Source organism: Cygnus atratus, chromosome 3, assembly GCF_013377495.2.
Source record: "Cygnus atratus isolate AKBS03 ecotype Queensland, Australia chromosome 3, CAtr_DNAZoo_HiC_assembly, whole genome shotgun sequence".
Taxonomy (NCBI): Eukaryota; Metazoa; Chordata; class Aves; order Anseriformes; family Anatidae; genus Cygnus; species Cygnus atratus.
In genome coordinates, this window is record NC_066364.1 from 32,680,218 (window position 1) to 32,698,654 (window position 18,437).

Here is an 18,437-nt window from a genome sequence, read left to right on the forward strand (position 1 = left end):
TCCATTGAAAAGGCTAATTCCCAAAGCAATTCTGAAGACTCAAAAAGATGAGTTACTTCAGGAATGTAATATGATTTTGATACTGTATTCTTTTTGCTCACTAATGCCAGTGATTGCCCTCTGCAAAGCTCTTCATACACCCATTTGACCTGGAGAGGTAGTTCACTTCTATGTCAAAGTAATTTCAGTGACTTTTACAATTCAGCTTTTTTTTTTCTTTTTGAAAGCAGGAGTGTTTTCTGGATATTCTGCAATGGATTTTAATTTTAAATAAAATTGTCATTTTTCACTTTTAACTATCCTGTCATTGGTACCTTTATATTTGGGATCATAATTACACCTGTGAAATTGGCTATTGCAAATTCTTACATATGTTCCTTGTATAACTTGATAGTTTGCAGGTGAAATCTGCATATGGATAGGGAAGATAAATACAGTTGCAATCAAAAAAAGAGGGGGGGGAGGGAACCAGCTGGCCAGCAGCTGTAGAGACTGTTAAAATGAGCTCGAAGGATTCCATGACACACAAGGACTTGAGTCTTTGTTTATTAAAGATTGTTACTTTATTATAAATTAACGCAAATCACTACTAGCAATAATACTATGATTAATAAGGGAAAGAGCTTTTATTCATCTACATATTAGAGTTATTACTAAGGCACAAGTGTTTGTATATATATGTAACAAATACTAAGGATACAGTAACAATTAACAGTAGCAGCAATTAGAAGCAGAAAGGCAATTTGAGGTAGGAAAGTCAGTACTACAGCAGCAGAGTGATATGTACCATCAACCAGAACCCCCAGCTGCCTTTCTGTGAGGCTGCTCTTCAGCCTCTCGTTCCCCAGCTACAAAGGGCTACGAAGCTGGTGAAGGGCCTGGAACGCAACTCCTATGAGGACTTGCTGAGGGAACTGGGGTGGTTTAGTCTGGAGAAGAGGAGGCTCAGGGGAGACTTTATTGCTCTCTGCAACTACCTGAAAGGAAAGTAGGGGAGCTGGGCCTCTTCTCACCGGTAACTACTGATAGTACTAGAGGGAATGGCCTCAAGTTCTGCTGGGGAGATTCAGATAGGAAATTAAGAGACATTCTTTCTCAGAAAGAGCAGTCAGGCATTGGGACGGGTTGCCCAGGGAGGTGGTGGAGTCACCATCCCCGGGGGGTGTTTAAGGAAAGGTTGGATGTGGTGCTTAGGCACATGGCTTAGTGGGTGACATTGGCAATAGGGCGATGGTTGGACCACATGATCTTGAAGGTCTCTTCCAACCTTGAAGCTTCTACGCAAAGAACAGATATATCCAGGATTGCCCTGTCCCAGGTGCCAAATCTGGCACTTGCTCTTAGTGAACTTCATGTCGTTGGTGATTGCCCAGCTCTCTAATCAAGATCTCTCTGCAAGGCCTCTCGATCCTCAAGGGAGCAACAGCTCCTTCTAGCTCCTCCATCATCAGTGAACTCAGTGTGCATGCAAGTCCTGTGTCCAAATCATTTATAAAAACATTGAAGAGAACTGACCCTCTCACCTGAGAAAAGAGGCCAACACCCTCCTCACTGCAACCTTCTTTCAGGTAGTTGTAGAGTGATGAGGTCTCCCCTCAGAAGTCCTGTCTTCCAGTCCATTCACCAGCTTCGTTGCTCTTCTCTATACATGCTCAAGCAGCTCAGTTTCTTGTAGGATATATATGTATAATGTACATATATATGCACCCATCTATGTAATATAAATATACATAATGTATGTACAGGTGTAACAACGGTAACCGAGGAGGGACTGGTATGAGCTATTCAGCCACACTTCCGGGATGTCGTTCGTTCCAGGCTGTTATTAGGCTGAAGGTCAAGTTCTCAAGCTGGCAGGTGTTTTCTCCTCTGTTTAGCAGTCATTATATGTCAGGATTTTTCACATTACAGTCAGGTCACCTTCATAACTGTCCCCATCAAATATTAATTAAAATTTCCAGTTTCTTTTAAGGGTTTGTTTTTGTTTTTCGATAGTATCAAACTACTGAGATGTAGCTTTAGGCGTTAAACATGTTTTACAATATGCAAATCTACATGATTTGCTTTCACGTAATTACTGTAAATAACTTTTTTAATATCCCTGCTGAAATATTGGGAATCCGTTGTTCAGTTGATAGCCTATTTGTCTGGAAAGGAAATTGTTGCTTGCTTTGTCATCCAGGCTGAGCAAGTTGTATTGGGGAATAAAAAAGTGCGGCAGCTGAGAATCTTGCAAACAACGCAGAAAATACTCTAGATAATTCTGAAAACAGTGTTCCAGGTTTTCGTGCTGCCAATCTGTGTCATTTGGCCAAATGACACACGAGTGGAAAAAGGCAGTTTTGACGTGATAGGAACAAAATTTTTCTAATTCTTTTGCATGTTTCATTTTAAGTTTCTCTAGAAGATACTTCAGAAGTTTGAGACAATCTTTCCTGTTAAATAAATAAGAACTTATTAGGTACCTTCTACGTAGTCAGTTCTAAACGTCTGTTTTAGATATTTAAATACACATTATTTATGAAAGAAAATTCCAGCACATTCCAAGTACAAATACAGGCTGGGTGGAGAATGGATTGAGAGCAGCCCTGAGGAGGAGGACCTGGGGGTGCTGGTTGATAAGAAGCTTGACACGACCTGGCAGTGGGCACTTGCAGCCCAGAAGGCCAGTCGTATCCTGGGCTGCATCAAAAGCAGCATGGCCAGCAGGTCAATGGAGGTGATTGTCCCCCTCTGCTCTGCTCTTGTGAGACCCCACCTGGAGTGCTGCATTCAGCTCTGGGGCCCCCAGCACAAAAAGGGCATGGAAGTATTAGAACGAGCCCAGAGGAGAGCCACAAAGATGATCACTGGGCTGGAGCACCTCTCCTACGAAGACAGGCTGTGGGAGCTGGGGTTGGTCAGAGAGGCTAGACTTAAATTAGATACAGGAAAGAAATTATTTTCAATGAGTGTGGTGAGGCACTGGAGCAGGATGCCCAGAGAAGCTGTGGATGCCCCATCCCTGGAGGTGTTCAAGGCCAGGTTGGATAGGGCTTTGAGCAACCTGGTCTAGTGGGAAGTGTCCCTGCCCCTGGCAGGGGAGTTGGAATAAGATGCATTAAGATCCCTTCCAACCCAAACCATTCTATGATTCTATAAAATAAAAATTCTATTAAATAAAAATATTCTTACTCTAAAGGAATATTTTCAATAAAATTTTAAAGTAAGTGCAGCAATAAGGTGGATAACCCTAGAAGTATAATAGAATCGTAGCACTGTGCTTGCATGGTAGTGTCCCTGCTGCAGATACTGCTACCAGTATAACGTGAACTTGGAGCACTGCTGAAGATTAAAGCTGCGCTTTGAGCTTGGATTTACACTGAAGGCAGTACCACTGCCTTCCTGTGGTACTCTGTGAGTTGAGGTGTAGTTCAATTCATTGCTAGGCAAGGACATAGCATGTCTGATACTACTTATAAAGCAAAGATAAGGAGTTCTGTATTAGTTCTCTTGTGACTATTGACTCTGTGCAGGATGAAATCAAGTAAACTACGAAGTGGTTTTGCCATAAAGTAGGTTCTGTAGCTGATGCAGTTTTTTTCTCTTCAAAGAAATGTGTGAACCAGATTTTACTAGAGTGAAAAATCACATTTATTGATCCTGATCCCATTCAGCAGTTCTTTTCTCAACATCATCTAATAAATTGCCTTGCCATGAACTGTAATTTGCTTACAAAGCTCAGAAAGCTGTCTCATCAGATTTTTGAGCTAATTTTTCTGACTTTAGGAAAGATTACTTGGCAAGTCAGATCTGTTTGCTTTGAAAGGCAAATTTGGAACATAAATCTGCAATGTGATTTGTTTCCATCTCTCCCTGAGTACATGCAAGTCAGACATTCAATGAGTACCTGCAAGCTTGTACTACTCTAGAACAGTGATGCAAGAATTAATGCTTAAAATTCTTATTCTTGTACCGTGTTAAGAATAATTACTTCTAGACCAAATTCTTAAATGTTAAACTGAAACAGTGCTGGGCAATATTAAGGCTCAAACTAGCTTAAAGTAAAATATTACTGTGAAATACCAACCTACAACATTTTGCTCCATCGGTTTCACAGCATGTCTTTATGCTGCCATGGTTGTTCATCATGGCCTTTTCAATATGTGAGAAAGAGAGTCGCCAGGTATTTCCTAAAGTGGAGTACAAGATTGATAAATGATTACACAGCGGTAAATATAGGTATAACTAGAAGAAAAATAGAAAAAAAAAGACATTTAAAACTGACTGAATTTAAAATATCAACAATTTCTTTGCACCTAAAAAAAAATAATTCAGCAGTTACTAAAATGAGTTAACTCCTCAATTCCCCAGCACTCCATACAAATAAAATTGTAATGTTACAGGCCCTAGTTAATTGCCTGGATGCTTTCTTTATATTCTCAAGGATATTTGGCTTCAGTTTTTAAAATTAAGCTTGATTCTGAACTTTCTGGCATTTGTTGAACATCATATGGGGAATAATTGCACTACTTACAGAAATCTACCACCTCTCAATTTCTGTTCTGTATTATTGGCCTTATTGCTTAACCATTTTGGTTTTGAGTAAACAAATCTTGATGATTGGTTTAAATTTCTTAGTGCAAGTAATCCAATTCTGAGCTTGACTCTGGTAACTGTTGAAAAGCATTTATTTTTGTTGTTCTGGTAATGTTTCTGAAAACAATGATCAGTACAGCTCAGCCCCTTATTTCTAAAACACCAACACTCGTTTTTGTCTTCCTCACTTAAGTTACAATGTTTCCCTACCTGTTTGGTTTGATTACTATTTGCATTTAATTTTCAATGAGAAAGACCCCAGTAAAGCAGTGGTGAGCTATTTGGCACTGTTAAGATAGGTATCCTAACTTAAAAAAATACCAAGCTGCCAGAACTCTTTTTGCTGAAAACACCAATTATCTTAATACAATGCCAAGTTGAGATGTTTCTGCAAACTAATGTAGGCTTGTTGTAACAGTCCTCTAGGAAAAAAAAAAAATAATAGCAGTCATGTTGCAGCCATATTAGATTTCAATGAGAAATAATGTATCATGCTAAAAAAGTATAGTTTGCTTCCTGCAGAAGTATAGAACTTCTAAGTGCCTTTTACAGGGATGTTCTCTGTCTTTTTAGAAATCGCCTTAATTTATTTTCCTTATAAATGAGTGGATGTTGCTGTTTAATACAGCACTAGCACAGGGAAAATACGTATGCCTGTATTTGATTTAACAGATTGAATATAATACTGTTAGAATCTGTTACTGTACAGTCTGCAAAGCAGTTTTGTCTTTAGATTTCAGCACAGGACAAGCAGTGTCACAAATCTGATGTTTTAAAGAGCGGTTTCAAAGATGATCTGGCTACATCCAGGATAAATTAAAGGTCTGTGTACCTTGATGGCAGAATACTGAACAGAATTTGGATACCCTTTTATGACGTTTATAAGTGATCAAGTTGTAGAGAAGATATTTCTTAACTTAGGCTTATGGTATGTATTTGAAGTACCTCTTAGAACCTTTTCTTTTTTGTTTTGCTTGGCTACTAAATAAATCGGTTTATTTCTGAGCTCTCTCCTGACTTTTCTTCCTAGCCACCGTTCAATGTTGAGGCCATCCTGAGTGCTGAGAGGCCAGCTCTGCTGAACTTCCAAAGCCAAGATGATGTCCACTGATATTTCTGCTGAAGACTTTTTGATCAGTAGAGTTATTGCAGGACTTCCAACCTTACTTCTTTTCACAGTTACTTCCACATCTAGTAACAAAAATATATTTTTTTTTTCATGTTAGAAGAAGCATCTTTTGAAGATAAGGTGTTCACTGAACAGGAATTTATAATCAGTCAAAAGTCTCAGGTGCTTTATTCTATAGGATTTGTGAAATGCATATGGATTTTTAAAACATTAAAGAGGCCAGCTGAGGCCTCCATCTACAAAATAAGGAAAACTTCTCTTGAACTGAAGATGTTGCTTTTTTTTTTTTAAAAAAAGTATTTTTGACTCTATTTGAGATGTCTTCTGTAGACATAGCAATGCTTTCCAATGAACTGTTTCACTATGGAAGACATTTAGACTGAAGTGATTTGGCCATGACATAGCAGAAGGCTTTTCAGAAAAAGAACACCCTAAAAGGGGATACATCTTACAGACAGATATGAAATAGTAATAGCTAATGAGGTAGTTTAATTCATTTTGCTACCAGTTCAGCAAATAGTCCTTTGTATAGGGCAGAGAGGTTCAAAACACATAGGTTTTGTAGGCAGTGCTACACATGGGACAAGAGACCTTAAGATACAACTGCATTTTTTGCATTGCTGTGTGAAACTTGTTCACTCAGGACTTACCCTTAATGTTTTTTACTTCTTCTTTAATAATTTTTCTTAGTGCTGTACGCATTTTAATGGCTGATAATTTTCCATCTTCATCTAAAAACTTGTTCAAATACTTTTCCTTTGGATTTCTTTTGAACGTTAGATAATAATAGGCTCCGGTGTCATCACACTCATCTAGCTGAATTCTCATGACAGGCATTACAAGCATGATATCAAACTCATTTGGCTCAGATATCTGCAAAGTACGAGAACACCATATTAAATGTGTGACTTAGGCTTTATTCTCTTTAGACTTTTACCCTACCTGAGGTTTTACCTGGGAATGCCTTGGTGTGTTTGCCACGTCTGGTGTGAAATAGGAGCTTATTTCTGGCGGATTGGCGTTACAGGATTGCTGTAGAGAACAGCAATGTCCTGATGTTATGCCCTTTTTCAACTTACTGAGTTTTTAAGACAGTTTTGGGATTCCTAAACTGCTCTAAGTGCCAGGTGAGTTCTCAGCGGTCTCTCTTTTGCACTCAGGAACCAACTACGAGGAAATAAAACGCGTTGCCATGCCTGGAGCTGCGTTAGGAAGCCATCCCCCGGTGCTGAGGGTGGGCCGGCCCTGCCGGTCGGGCCCAGCCCCGCGGTCGCGGCCGTCCCGCACCCACCTTGAGGCGCTCGTAGTAGCTGCCGGCGCCCAGCCTGCGGATGGAGCCGAAGCCGCCGTCCCTGCCGCGGATGGCCTGTATGAGGTGCGATACCACCTGGTTCACCAGCCCCGACGCCTCCGACACGTCCCGCCGGCCCAGGCTGAGCTGCGACAGCACCCCCCGCAGCCTCAGGGGGGGCACCGCCGCCGCTTCTCCGCCTCTCTCCGCGGAGCCCCCCGGCCGCCTCCCGCCGGCCGGGGCTGCCCTGGCGGCTTCTCCTCGTCTCTCCGCGGAGCCCCCCGGCCGCCTCCCGCCGGCCGGGGCTGCCCCGGCGGCACGGCCGCGCCCGGTGGCAGCGGGGCCGCCCTCCCTCGGCTCGCCGCCGGCGGAGGAGCCGCGCCCGGCGATCCCCCTGCGCCGCACCGACCGCTGCCGGCGCTCTCCGGGGCCGCCCGCGCCCTCCATGATCCGCGCCCCGGGTTCCGTTTCCAGACGGCGCCGAGGAACCGAAAGTCCCGCCGGGAGGAGGGGCCGGGCCGAGCCGAGCCGAGGCACCGCCCTCCCCGGCGCCCTCCCGGAGCAGCCGGCGGCCGCTGAGGGGCGCCCGGGCGCCGCGGGACGTGGCGGCTCCGCCGGGCCCCGCTTCCCGTTCCGGGGGCCGGGCCGCGGCGGGGGCAGCCCGCGGGAGCCATGTTGTGCCGCAGCCGGTGGCGCCGCCTGGCGCTACCGCCGGCACCGAGCCCCGGGCCCCGGCGGGCGGGCAGCGGGGCGGCACCGGCAGCGGGCTACGAGGTGGTGGTGATCGGCGGCGGCCATGCCGGGACCGAGGCGGCGGCGGCGGCTGCTCGCGGCGGGGCCCGCACGCTGCTGCTCACGCACAAGATCGGCACCATCGGTACCGGCACCGGGACCGGGGCTGGGTTAGGGGCGGCTCGGGGCCTCCTGCGCTGCCCCCCCGGCCGCTGACGGCTCTCTCCCCGTGTGCTCCCCGCAGGCCAGTTGTCCTGCAACCCGTCCTTCGGCGGCATCGGCAAGGGGCACCTCGTCAGGGAGGTGGACGCGCTGGACGGCTTGTGCGGCCGGGTGTGCGACCTGGCCGGCGTGCACTACAAAGTGCTCAACCGCTGCAAGGGGCCGGCCGTCTGGGGGCTGCGGGCGCAGGTGGACCGCGGCCTCTACAGGGACAACATGCGGGTGAGAGAGGGATGGGGGGGCAGCGGGTGATGGCAGGACTGCGCCAGGCCGGGGGTTACTGAAGCTGTCCCGAGATGAGGAGATTGTAGAGCCAGTAAGGTTGGAAAAGACCTGCAAGATCATCTGGTCCAGCCATCCCCCTACCACCAAGGTCACCCACTGAACCATGTCCCTAAGCACCACGTCCAACCTTTCCTTAAACACCCCCAGGGACGGTGACTCCACCACCTCCCTGGGCAACCCATCCCAATGCCTGACTGCTCTTTCTGAGAAGAAATGTCTCCTCGTTTCCAGCCTGAACCTCCCCTGGCACAGCTTGAGGCCATTCCCTCCAGATCAGACTAACAGAAGGTAGTGCCAAACAAACCTTAAGGAAGCCTGCGCTGTTCAATATTCTCAAAAAGGTCTCAGTTGTTCTGCAGTGTGTGAGGATATCTGAAAATTAAAGCACGTGGGGGAAGGAGAAACATTGATCCGAGGATTGCAAAAAGCTGCAAAGGAATCCTAGTTCCTTAGCTGATAAACAAAATGTGATGTTATTGAGACGCATTATGTACTCTCAAATACATACTTTTTTTTTCCTTTCTGGAAACTTAAATCTAAAATATATTTTGTTTTATATCATGTGACACCTACATTTTAAAAGAGAAATGCAGCTGGTGGTAATACCGCTTATTGCAGAGCACAACATTGTCTGCAAGAACCCAGTCTGAGGTGGTTCTGCAGAAATAGGGCAGTGCTGCCTTGTGTTCTTACAAGCCCTGGGTGGTCAGGTCAGATGCCCCACAGAGCAGTGGGTAGGATGATCAGCTGGACTCACCATGCGTGCCACCAGCTCCTGCTTCTGTCCCATAGCACTGTATTAGAAGCTGGGACCTGAACCCACCTGCTGAGGTGGAGCAGAGACAGCATCAAGCTGGGAACAGGAGCCCTAGCGTAGAGGGTTCCCAAGACGACTGTTTCAGGATACATCATCAACATATTAGGATACCTATATACTGCTGTTGGGTTAAAACAGCAGGAATGGTGTTGCAGAGTATTTTAAGAGAAAATTAAGAATGATGACTAGTTTTAAAATGTGGGCTTATTTCTTGGAATTTTCTCTATGTATTTTTATGCTGGAGTATTAGAATATATTAGTCAAAGCTGCAGTATTAGGATGAATTATAGAAGATGATACTTTTTTTTGACATCTTCCTGTCTAAACTAGATACCTTTCAGGTTGGTGCTTTAATACAGTACAGATGGTTGGGGCTCAGTGTAGGTTTAAACATTTCTCTAATGTTGTATATACATTTCAGTGTTCATAAACAAATAGTTTCTTTTGAGCTTAAACTCTGTGAATGGAAAGTTCTACTTAATAAATCAGGAACTGGTACAGTACTTGAATGTCTGTCAAGTGGCCTGGTAAGAGTGGAAAGGGGAAGAAGCTAACATATTTTGTAAAATGGCAAGGTGTGGCACTGCTGAAATGTCTCAGAACTTCCTAGATTTTTGCAGTAACTCCTTTCATGACAGAAGGAAATCCTTAACACACCACTGTTGACAGTTCATGAGGCATCTGTGGAAGATCTTCTCTTGACAGAACCAGAACCAGACCATCCTGGGAAGTGCCGAGTCAGAGGAGTCGTTCTGGGTATGTGCAAGCAGCTCCGTAAGCACCTTCAGTTACTTTACACTAAGAGCAGCCTGCAGGGTAAACACTTCTGATTCAGCAGTGAGAAAGTTGAATTAGCCAACAGGCAAATTACACCCAATTAGGCTGGGTGTAAACTAAGCCTAACTAAGTATCTCTAACACAATGAAAAACATGATTGGATATTGAGAATTCAGATATGTTTAATCTTCTCCAGACTCGTGATTTTGAATTCCACGCGGTATTATGAAATTTTATTTGGCAAACAGAGTATGCTGCAGACGATGTTTCTGGACAGTAGTGTCCTGTTACTAGTAGTCTCGTGGTTTGTTACCACTCGCTGGTCTAGTAAGCAGGCTTTCCAAAATGAAGGCCTGGATAGGAATTTTTCCCAGGAGTAGGATTTCTGTGTTTGGGTAACACACTTGGGGGAATAATAAAAATATAGGAGTAACTGTATGTGCTGCTTATGATAGTTACTGTTATTAATGCTATTGAGGTACTGATTTCGTCAAATAAAAAAAGCTGCATAAGCCCTTGGTGGACAGTTAGTCTAGTTCTAGACCAGCATACCAGGGCTTCATTGATGGTAAAATAAATGCACCTCTGAAAACTTGCCGTTTCAGGGGATGGGAGCACAGTGCATGCGGGGAGTGTCATCCTGACCACGGGCACGTTTCTGAGGGGCATGATCCACGTTGGCCTGGAGAAGCATCCGGCCGGGCGCCTAGGGGATCAGCCGTCCATCGGGCTGGCGCAGACGCTGGAGAGACTGGGGTTCGCCGTGGGCAGGCTGAAGACTGGGACACCGCCCCGGCTTGCCAAGGACACGATTGACTTCAGTGGCCTGGAGGAACGTACAGCTGACAATCCCCCTGTGCCGTTCAGCTTCCTCAGCAAGGCTGTGTGGATCAAGGTGAGGTAGCACAAGTCAAATGCACGTGTAGCCAGGGAGTGACTCGGGGTGGTTCTGGGAATGTCACGCTGAGAATCCCCCAGGGAGCTGATGTAAGGGATTTTCATGGCTGGGAAGGTGAGCTGGGCAGTATTCTTCATACTAGAAGTTTCTGAGGTTTTCCATGCAAAGGAAGAATTTGCTTGCTCACTTTTCAAAGCAAGTACCTTTTTCCTCTTGCTGCCCAACCTGGAGACCACTTTCTTTATCTTTACAGTGAGAATTGTATGAAATAGGGTGTTGTTAGCAGTATTCTTTTCCTGCTGGGTAAATGTGTCGTTTACAAAATACAGCTGGTATTAGACCAGTATTGTGGAGATTTGTGTCTTGCTTGCTACCCAAAGCACGAGAGTAACAGGTTGAAATATTGAAAATAGAGGTCATTAGTAGTGTAGACCAGGAGAAAGAAAGGATGGAGTTAGCCACAGAACTTAAGAGGTGGCATGTTAACAGTAAATTAAAAGAAGAAACTCAATTTTCCAAAGAAAATTGTGTAGAATGTATGGCATTCTTATCTAGTGTGGCTGAACAGCACCAGATTAAGTATAAGGAGTTAATTTGTCCCAGAGCATATAGGTATCGACCTACTATAATTGAGGGGTTGAGGATGTGATATCACTTGAAGCCCTAGGTATTTGTAGAATAGGTTTTAAGGAGTTGAAGTGCAACATTTATTACAGTTTTGAATGTAAGTCTATCAACTTTTTTGTTCCAGAAAAAAATAGTGAAATATTTTACATAGTGTTTTTCTTTCCAAAGTTTGAATTTTCCATGTTAATTGCAGGATTTTGATAGGTTTCTTTAGTCTTCAGCAAACTTTTTAATTGAGTGGTGGCTGAAGAGTCAGCACTTAGTCCTCTTCAGAGCTCCTCAGGGCTTTGAGTTGCTGTGGTTAATGGGAATGCTGTGATAGAATCTGTTGCTTTAATAGGAATATCCATCCTGTAATTAGGAATGCAGCGTATAGGATGGAACTCAGATTCTGGACTCCCAAGTTGTGTTCTTGGTCTGCTTTTGGGCAGATTACTCGTATATATTACTCGTATTCTGTATGTGCAGTGGGTATAACAGCACTACCCAGCTCTGCAGGAATTGAGAGCAAGCTGTCCAAGCTTGGAGGTCCTCAGAAACGAGCTGTTCAGTAAGAACGCAGGGTGTTGTGACTGGATTACCTTAAAGCGAGCTTTGGCCTCTTTCAGCCAGAAGATCAGCTCTCATGCTACCTGACTTACACTAACCCGAAAGCTCAGCAAATTGTTCAAGATAACCTCCACCTGAACAACCATGTGAGGGAGACGACAAAGGGTCCCCGGTAAGTATGTGGCACCATACGAGGCTCTGAGTGGTGGGAGCTGACAGTCTCTCTGAAACTCTACATCTGCCTTATTTTGCTTCTGGAAAATTGCATTTTCTCCAGATCAGATGATGCTTATGGCTATTTCATGTCGCAGATACTGTCCCTCCTTGGAAGCAAAGGTTCTGCGCTTCCCAAATCGTGAGCATCAGGTGTGGCTGGAGCCCGAAGGCCTGGAGTCCAACGTCATTTACCCTCAAGGCCTGTCAATGACACTGCCGCCTGAGCTCCAGGAGCAGGTGATCAAATCTATCCGAGGCTTGGAAAAAGCCAAGATGTTACAGCCAGGTGAGGGGTGCAGATAGTTGTAAGTCTGTGTTTCATATTGGTTACCAGCTAATAAAAAACAGATTTTGTTTACAGCGTAGCGAACCAAGGTAAATATGAAACAAAATTAGAATTTATTCTTGGATGCAGGGATTTTTCCTTGGTGGTTTTTAGATTGTAAATGAAAGTTGGTAAACTAAGTCATTCTGCCCCACTGATTGCTGTTGTTCATAGAATAGAGACCTTCAAAATCCCTCACTTAAGATCTCTCTTTTTCTTTGTCCTAGGCTATGGGGTGCAGTATGATTATTTAGATCCCCGTCAGCTGACTGCTTCTCTCGAGTCCCGTCTTGTTCAGCGGCTCTTCTTTGCAGGCCAGATAAACGGCACTACAGGCTATGAAGAAGCTGCAGCTCAGGTAGGTGAATCTGATGGTGTGGACTCTGCGCTCAGGAAGGGATATTGTCTTGGTGTTTGTCCTTGATACGCGGTCGTGGTAGGCCCATCTTGTTCTAGTGAGATGTTTTTATGGTTGTTGCCCGCCCTGATTCCATGGAGACCATGCGGAGGGTATAATTAAAAATGTGGGAAATGTCTGTAGGTGTGTCAGCAGAGGCCAAGAAGCTCTTCAGACAGTTGTAGTATTGCTGGGGAGATACTGCCTGGATTACTAGCCCCAGTTATTCTGTTTTCCAAGGTGCAGCTGGATGCGTGAGTGTTTAGATGCGGACGTGCTGATATTCTAGCCATAACGAGACCAGTAAACGTTTTTCGCTTTGCTTTCTGTCTGTCCAGGGTGTGATTGCTGGCATCAACGCATGCCTCCGGGTTCGTGGCAAACCCCCTTTCATTGTCAGTCGCACAGAGGGCTACATCGGTGTCCTGATCGATGACCTTACCACGCTGGGCACCAACGAGCCGTACCGCATGTTCACCAGCCGCGTGGAGTTCCGCATGTCCCTCAGGCCGGACAACGCCGACGCCAGGCTTACCCACAGAGGTAGTTTCTTAGGGTGGCTCTTGCAGTCAGCAGCGCTGCCTGGTTTTAGACCTCTGTCCCATGTGCCGCCTGCCTCTGCAGGTTTTGAGGAAGCCGGGTGTGTGTCACAGCAGCGATACGAACAAGCGGTTGAGATGAAGGCTGCTTTAGAGGATGGAATTGCAGCACTGAAATCCCTTCAGCTCAGTGTATCCAAATGGTCCCAGCTAATACCAGAAGTTCACCTGAGTAGCAATCGAAGGTCACCTATGAGGTAATGGTTTCAGCTGAAGCCTTCTTGTCTGACCTGCGCTTGCAGGTCAGCCTTCCCGAAGCTGTCAATACTCCAAGATTCCAGCTCTATCACCTTCGGGGGGCTCACACCTGATCTTTGCCTATAGAAGAAGCGTGACATTGGGGTTTCTGCTGTGCCACAACTCCTGGCACTGACCTAGGCTCCGAAAGAGAGTGCTCTACTGGCCCAGTCAGTGCTTGCTGGCTGTACTGAGAGTGTCACCAAATGGTGAAAGTTTTGCAGTGGGTTGCTGCTTCGCTGAAAGCTTGATAAAGCAGCAGTGTAAATTTTATGCTAGTGTTAGCTGGTGGCTGTTCTTGAACACGAGGGCCCTTGTTTACCTTACCCATCCTGTATCTCACCTATCTTTTGTGTTCTAAACCAGTGACTAAGGTGTCACTGACTCCATCTCTTTGAAAGGCTCTCCTTAATGCCCTTACTTGGTTTCTTCTATCTTGCTGTTCATTTTTCCTTAAAAGCTGATGGGGATCTAAAAATCATACTGCACCCTATAACGTATGACATACAAAAAGATCTTAAGTGAGGGATTTTGAAGATCCCTCTTTACCAATAACAGCAATTAGTGCGGCAGAATGACTTAGATTGTAAATAAAAGTTGGTAACCTAAAAACAAGCAAGGAGAGCTGAACTGCTCATCTGTGTATTGAGAGAAGGTAGTAGGGAGGTGAGCTGTGCTCTGCAGTTGGTCTGGTCTGTGCTGTTACTGGCCTCACCTTGAAAAGTTTGAGTTGGGAACGACGCAAGTAACAGTACTTCATACCATAAAAAATCTACTCTTGTTCTTCACAGTGCCTTTGACGTGCTTCAATATCCAGAGGCCAACATGGAGATTCTGGCAAGGGCTATCCCAGAACCCCTGAGAAAGTTCGCTCAATGGAGAGAACTGTCAGAGAGATTGAAAATAGAAGGTAAAGTACAAGGGTTACGATATCCTAGCGGGATCTGTGTGGGGTTTGTTTAGTAACGGCAGAGCAAGCCGCTTCATTGCTGTGTGTTTCATGTTGCTGTTTAGAGAAGTGAAGCACTCCTATCAGGGCATGCATGTATTACCATAGGCTACAGTCATGTCTGAGTGCCTGTGTTTCACTTTGTGGGGTGACATCAATTATTTGTGTTCACTCCTGGGCTTTTGCTCTGTACTGTTCCATCAAATAGACCATCCTCTCCTGGAAGAAGAGGAAAAGCTAATCTGTGTATCTTAATTCCTGTACCAAATTAAAGAGTATGATTTCTTCCAAAGTAGTGATATGAATTAGGCTCCTTAATCTGTGAGGCTAGAAGGTTCCTCAGTGCTTTTGATCATCTTGATAGAGTTGTTCTTTCTGCTTCCAAGAATTTCTGGGATTGACTTCCTTCATGTGAATGTCTGTATCTTGTCCTCTTGTTTCCCTGATCGTCTGTCACAGCTGCTTATGAGTGGTGTGTAGTCAACCAACAGCAGGAAATAGAAGAAGTGCGTCGAGACGAAGCCCTTCAACTGCCGGAGGACCTAGATTACTTTGCTATTGATGCATCACTGTCAACAGAGGTGCGGGAGAAACTGAGCTCTAACCGTCCCCAGACGGTAAGTCACTGGGCCACAGCAAGGCTGAACAGCAGTGAAATCCCTTCCGTGTCTTCCCAAGGGACATGGGTGTGAGGAGAATCAGGGAAGGGAATACCCACAGGTTTTGATCTCATTTCTGTCCGGCTTCAGAGTCTGGGTTTGTTTTAGGTTGACTTGTTTTTGTTTCTACGTGCAGATTGGTGCAGTCAGCCGCATCCCTGGAATTACCCCAGCAGCTATTGTTAACCTGCTAAGATTTGTGAAAAACAAACAACAGAAGGCAGAGAAGCTAAAGGCTTTCCCTCAGACTGATAAGTATTTACCAGGGAAAACATACTCAGAGAAAGCAGCTTCCCAAACACAGATTTCAGCAGAGCTTTCTGAAGAGGAGCTGGAGAGTACTTTTGTTAAAACACCTGTGTGAGAAGCATTCGCCTCCTGCTAGAGTACGTGGCAAGATCACCTGTGCTCACCTTAGCATCGTCACAGATAAAAATGATGTTGTCTGGAGCCAACAAGATGCAGGAATTGCCTTTAAAGCTCTGCTTCTGTAGAAGATGTCAGATCATCAAAACCTGTCATAAAGCGTCTTGGAAACGACTGTGTTTTGCTCTTTTGAAATGAGTGAGAAATGTTACCAAGCGTGAACCCACATTAGCACAAGAGGATTTGAGCTGGAAAGTGCTCCACTGACTCTGGTACTGGTGCTTAGAGCTGTGCAGTGGCTACGGCCTGATGGTTTAGTGTGATGTTAGCCAACAGGAAACTCTTGGCTAGGAACGTGTGCACCATAAAAATAGTAAAATCTGTGTAGGAGGCCAACTGAATGTAAACACTGTATCATGTTTTTTTTCCTGTTCTCCTTTAAAATAAATAAAGCTGGTCTTGAAACTTGCTGAAGAGCTTGGTTGTTGCTTAGCAAACTAGAAATTGTCTCTGAGCTTGCAGTTACTTTCTTTCAGTAGAGCCCTGGCAATTCATCTGGTCACAGTTCACACACAGATAAAGTACAGAGGCAGTGCTAGATTCGCTGCAGAGCTGGTGAAGGCTGAGACTGCCTCGGCCAGGGTGCTGAGCAAGGCAGGGGGCTTGTTGTGAACCTGTGCCAACTCCAGGCAGCGTGCAGACAGCCTCCCGTGCCGGAGGCCAGAGCAGCGAGGGGCTCTGCAGCCCAGGGAAGCAGGACCAGTGATTTTTCATCAGCACTGGCCCTGCAGCTGGCAGTAACAGAATTTGCATCTGAGCAAGATCAGTCGGTTTGTCACGTGCCATCAGGAAACACTGAGTTCAAGCTGTTGCTGTGCACCTACTGAATCCTTGCCTGATTTAGCAGTGGTCTCTCTGCTGATAGTCATTTTTGCTCAAAATAAACTTAACGCTGTACTTCTATTCAAACACACCTCATTTCTTTTTAAATCCTCAGCATCCTCTGAATTGAATGGGCAAGCAAGCTTGGGAACAAGTTCTGTGGGAGTTAAGTATAGCTATCATTTTGAAATTACATTCTGGACTGTTCTCTATTTGCTCTGCATGAGTGGTTCCTTTTCTGTCCTTTTTGTTGACAGAAATCCTGTCATGCAGCAGGAGGATGGGCAGAGCTTACAGAGCTGTTTGGGGAATCATCTGTCCTCCTCAGTGCGTCGCTCTGTCACCAGCTCTTGGCTCGTACAGAACAGCTTTAGGCAAATGATCTGTAGGTTGGTCTTCATGTCAGAATGGTTCAGAAAAGCAGTGCAACTGCCCCTTTATGGCCTACTGGCAGCTTTATTGGCTCAATTACTTCAACCCTGTAAGCCTCAGGTTTAGTGTAAGGAAAGCAGTTACACTTTCTGTAGTGTAACTCAGGATCCAGATTTGGTGTTCTTAAAATTCTGGCTACGGGAATCCAAAGAAGCCCCGATTCCCTTCCTGCTCTGCCTGTTCAAACCAGCTGAAGTGCTGATTAAGAAAGTCTCATGCTTTGCTCAATGCATTGTCTTTGCATTTTGTCCATTTTCGATGTAGCTATGTCTGTAAAAACTTAGGTGTGTTTTTTACAGACGAAGAAGGAAGCCCTATTGACACTTTCATCCTCTCACTTTTGAAAAGATTGTGCAGTCTCAAAACTGCGTTTCCTAGCTCTCATCAGCAGCTGCCTGACAGGAAAACCTTGCATCCATTCATGTCTGTTTTTAAAGGCAAGCCCCTCATACCCTGCTACAAAGGCAAACAATTTTACCTAGTGCCAAACTTATTTTATCTCTGTGTTACAAAGGCCTTGGTTCTGCTCTTGCACACACCGGTGTCAATCAAAGGGTGATTCCACTAAGCTAAGAGGAAGAGCCAGAAGGAGTGAGGTTTTGACTGTCTTTCTTTTAGCTATTTAATAACGCACAGCTGTGGTCTAAGAGTTGGGAAGAGAGAAAGAATTAACTCAGGGGTAAAAAAAATGAAGTTAGAAGTCTATTGCTTTCCAAATCCTTTGTAACAACTGCTCTATTTCAGCATGAAGTGGGTCCTCGGCTGCTGGTAACTTGCCTTGCCAAGACACTTGTGGGAGAACGATGTCTGTACTTACTGCAATGTAAAGCCTTGCACGTGCACAAGTTTGAGGACTGGCTGTTCCTCAGGTGTTAGTTATTTCCTTTATGTAGGGCATGCTATATATAACATACTTGTTGAACAATTCTTGTCTGAGAAGATTTTTGACATTAACTGAAGTCCTAGCTGTAAGTAAGCAGTTCTGTTTGTTTTCTAAAGAAATCCAGGCGCAGAAAGGCTAAATAATCTGCTGCAAATAGCATGGGCAGATAAACTGCAGACATTGTGCCATCTGCTTTCTAACTCACTGCTGAAGACTTGTTACTATGTACAAGGCTTGGTTTTTATGTGAAGACAAAGTGAGCTTAGAACCTCACAGCTCCTGTGGTCTTGCTGAGCTTGGCAGGGTGGGAAGGGCAGGACCAGCTTGTCTTTAACATTGACGTCTGTTTGTTTTTCCTGGGTTGTGCTGTAATGAACTGTACTTCGTGCTCCTGTAAACCATGCTGTGACCAGAAAAGCAGGGAGGGTAGGGTGCATGAGGCTGGCCTAACTCATTTGCACATACCAAGGGTCTCTTTGTTCCCTGTTTCAATGTGATTCTCTTTTTTTCTTTCCTGCAGAACACAGGCCAGTTTTTGCTGAGCAACGTTTCCTCAGATCTCTACCATACTACCTTGTACCATATTT

At 45.1% G+C, this 18,437-nt stretch overlaps 2 protein-coding genes across 3 annotated transcripts; one reads left to right on the forward strand and one right to left on the reverse strand.

Annotated features, from left to right (window-relative positions):
• Window positions 1-544: 544 nt before the first annotated feature.
• Window positions 545-7,445, reverse strand: CGAS (cyclic GMP-AMP synthase). Its single transcript, XM_035542917.2, has 5 exons — window positions 6,999-7,445; window positions 6,358-6,580; window positions 5,524-5,769; window positions 4,070-4,172; window positions 545-2,435 (listed from the first exon to the last, which is right to left on the reverse strand). Exons 1-5 carry the CDS (start codon window positions 7,443-7,445, stop codon window positions 2,093-2,095), a joined length of 1,362 nt encoding a protein of 453 aa, XP_035398810.1. The 3' UTR covers window positions 545-2,092.
• A 191-nt stretch (window positions 7,446-7,636) lies between these two features.
• On the forward strand, window positions 7,637-16,128 carry MTO1 (mitochondrial tRNA translation optimization 1). Of its 2 annotated transcripts, XM_035543029.2 has the most exons (12): window positions 7,637-7,875; window positions 7,975-8,174; window positions 9,693-9,810; window positions 10,437-10,726; window positions 11,965-12,077; window positions 12,217-12,407; window positions 12,674-12,804; window positions 13,182-13,386; window positions 13,468-13,639; window positions 14,471-14,589; window positions 15,088-15,245; window positions 15,424-16,128. In XM_035543029.2, exons 1-12 carry the CDS (start codon window positions 7,671-7,673, stop codon window positions 15,649-15,651), a joined length of 2,130 nt encoding a protein of 709 aa, XP_035398922.1. In that variant the 5' UTR covers window positions 7,637-7,670; the 3' UTR covers window positions 15,652-16,128. The 2 variants fall into 2 exon arrangements, with proteins under 2 accessions (XP_035398922.1, XP_035398920.1); XM_035543027.2 differs by having other exon boundaries at window positions 13,182-13,639.
• Window positions 16,129-18,437: the final 2,309 nt, after the last annotated feature.

Bases quoted from the DNA above. Each gene is read 5' to 3' on its own strand.
- CGAS (XM_035542917.2), bottom strand. From the start codon at position 7,445: ATGGAGGGCGCGGGCGGCCCCGGAGAGCGCCGGCAGCGGTCGGTGCGG. The intron at 6,581-6,998 runs GTGGGTGCGGGA...CGTACTTTGCAG, and splicing joins GCTACTACGAGCGCCTCAAG to ATATCTGAGCCAAATGAGTT. The intron at 2,436-4,069 runs GTTGGTATTTCA...TTTATTTAACAG, and splicing joins GATGGAGCAAAATGTTGTAG to GAAAGATTGTCTCAAACTTC.
- MTO1 (XM_035543027.2), top strand. From the start codon at position 7,671: ATGTTGTGCCGCAGCCGGTGGCGCCGCCTGGCGCTACCGCCGGCACCG. The intron at 7,876-7,974 runs GTACCGGCACCG...TGCTCCCCGCAG, and splicing joins GCACAAGATCGGCACCATCG to GCCAGTTGTCCTGCAACCCG. The intron at 8,175-9,692 runs GTGAGAGAGGGA...CTTTCATGACAG, and splicing joins TCTACAGGGACAACATGCGG to AAGGAAATCCTTAACACACC.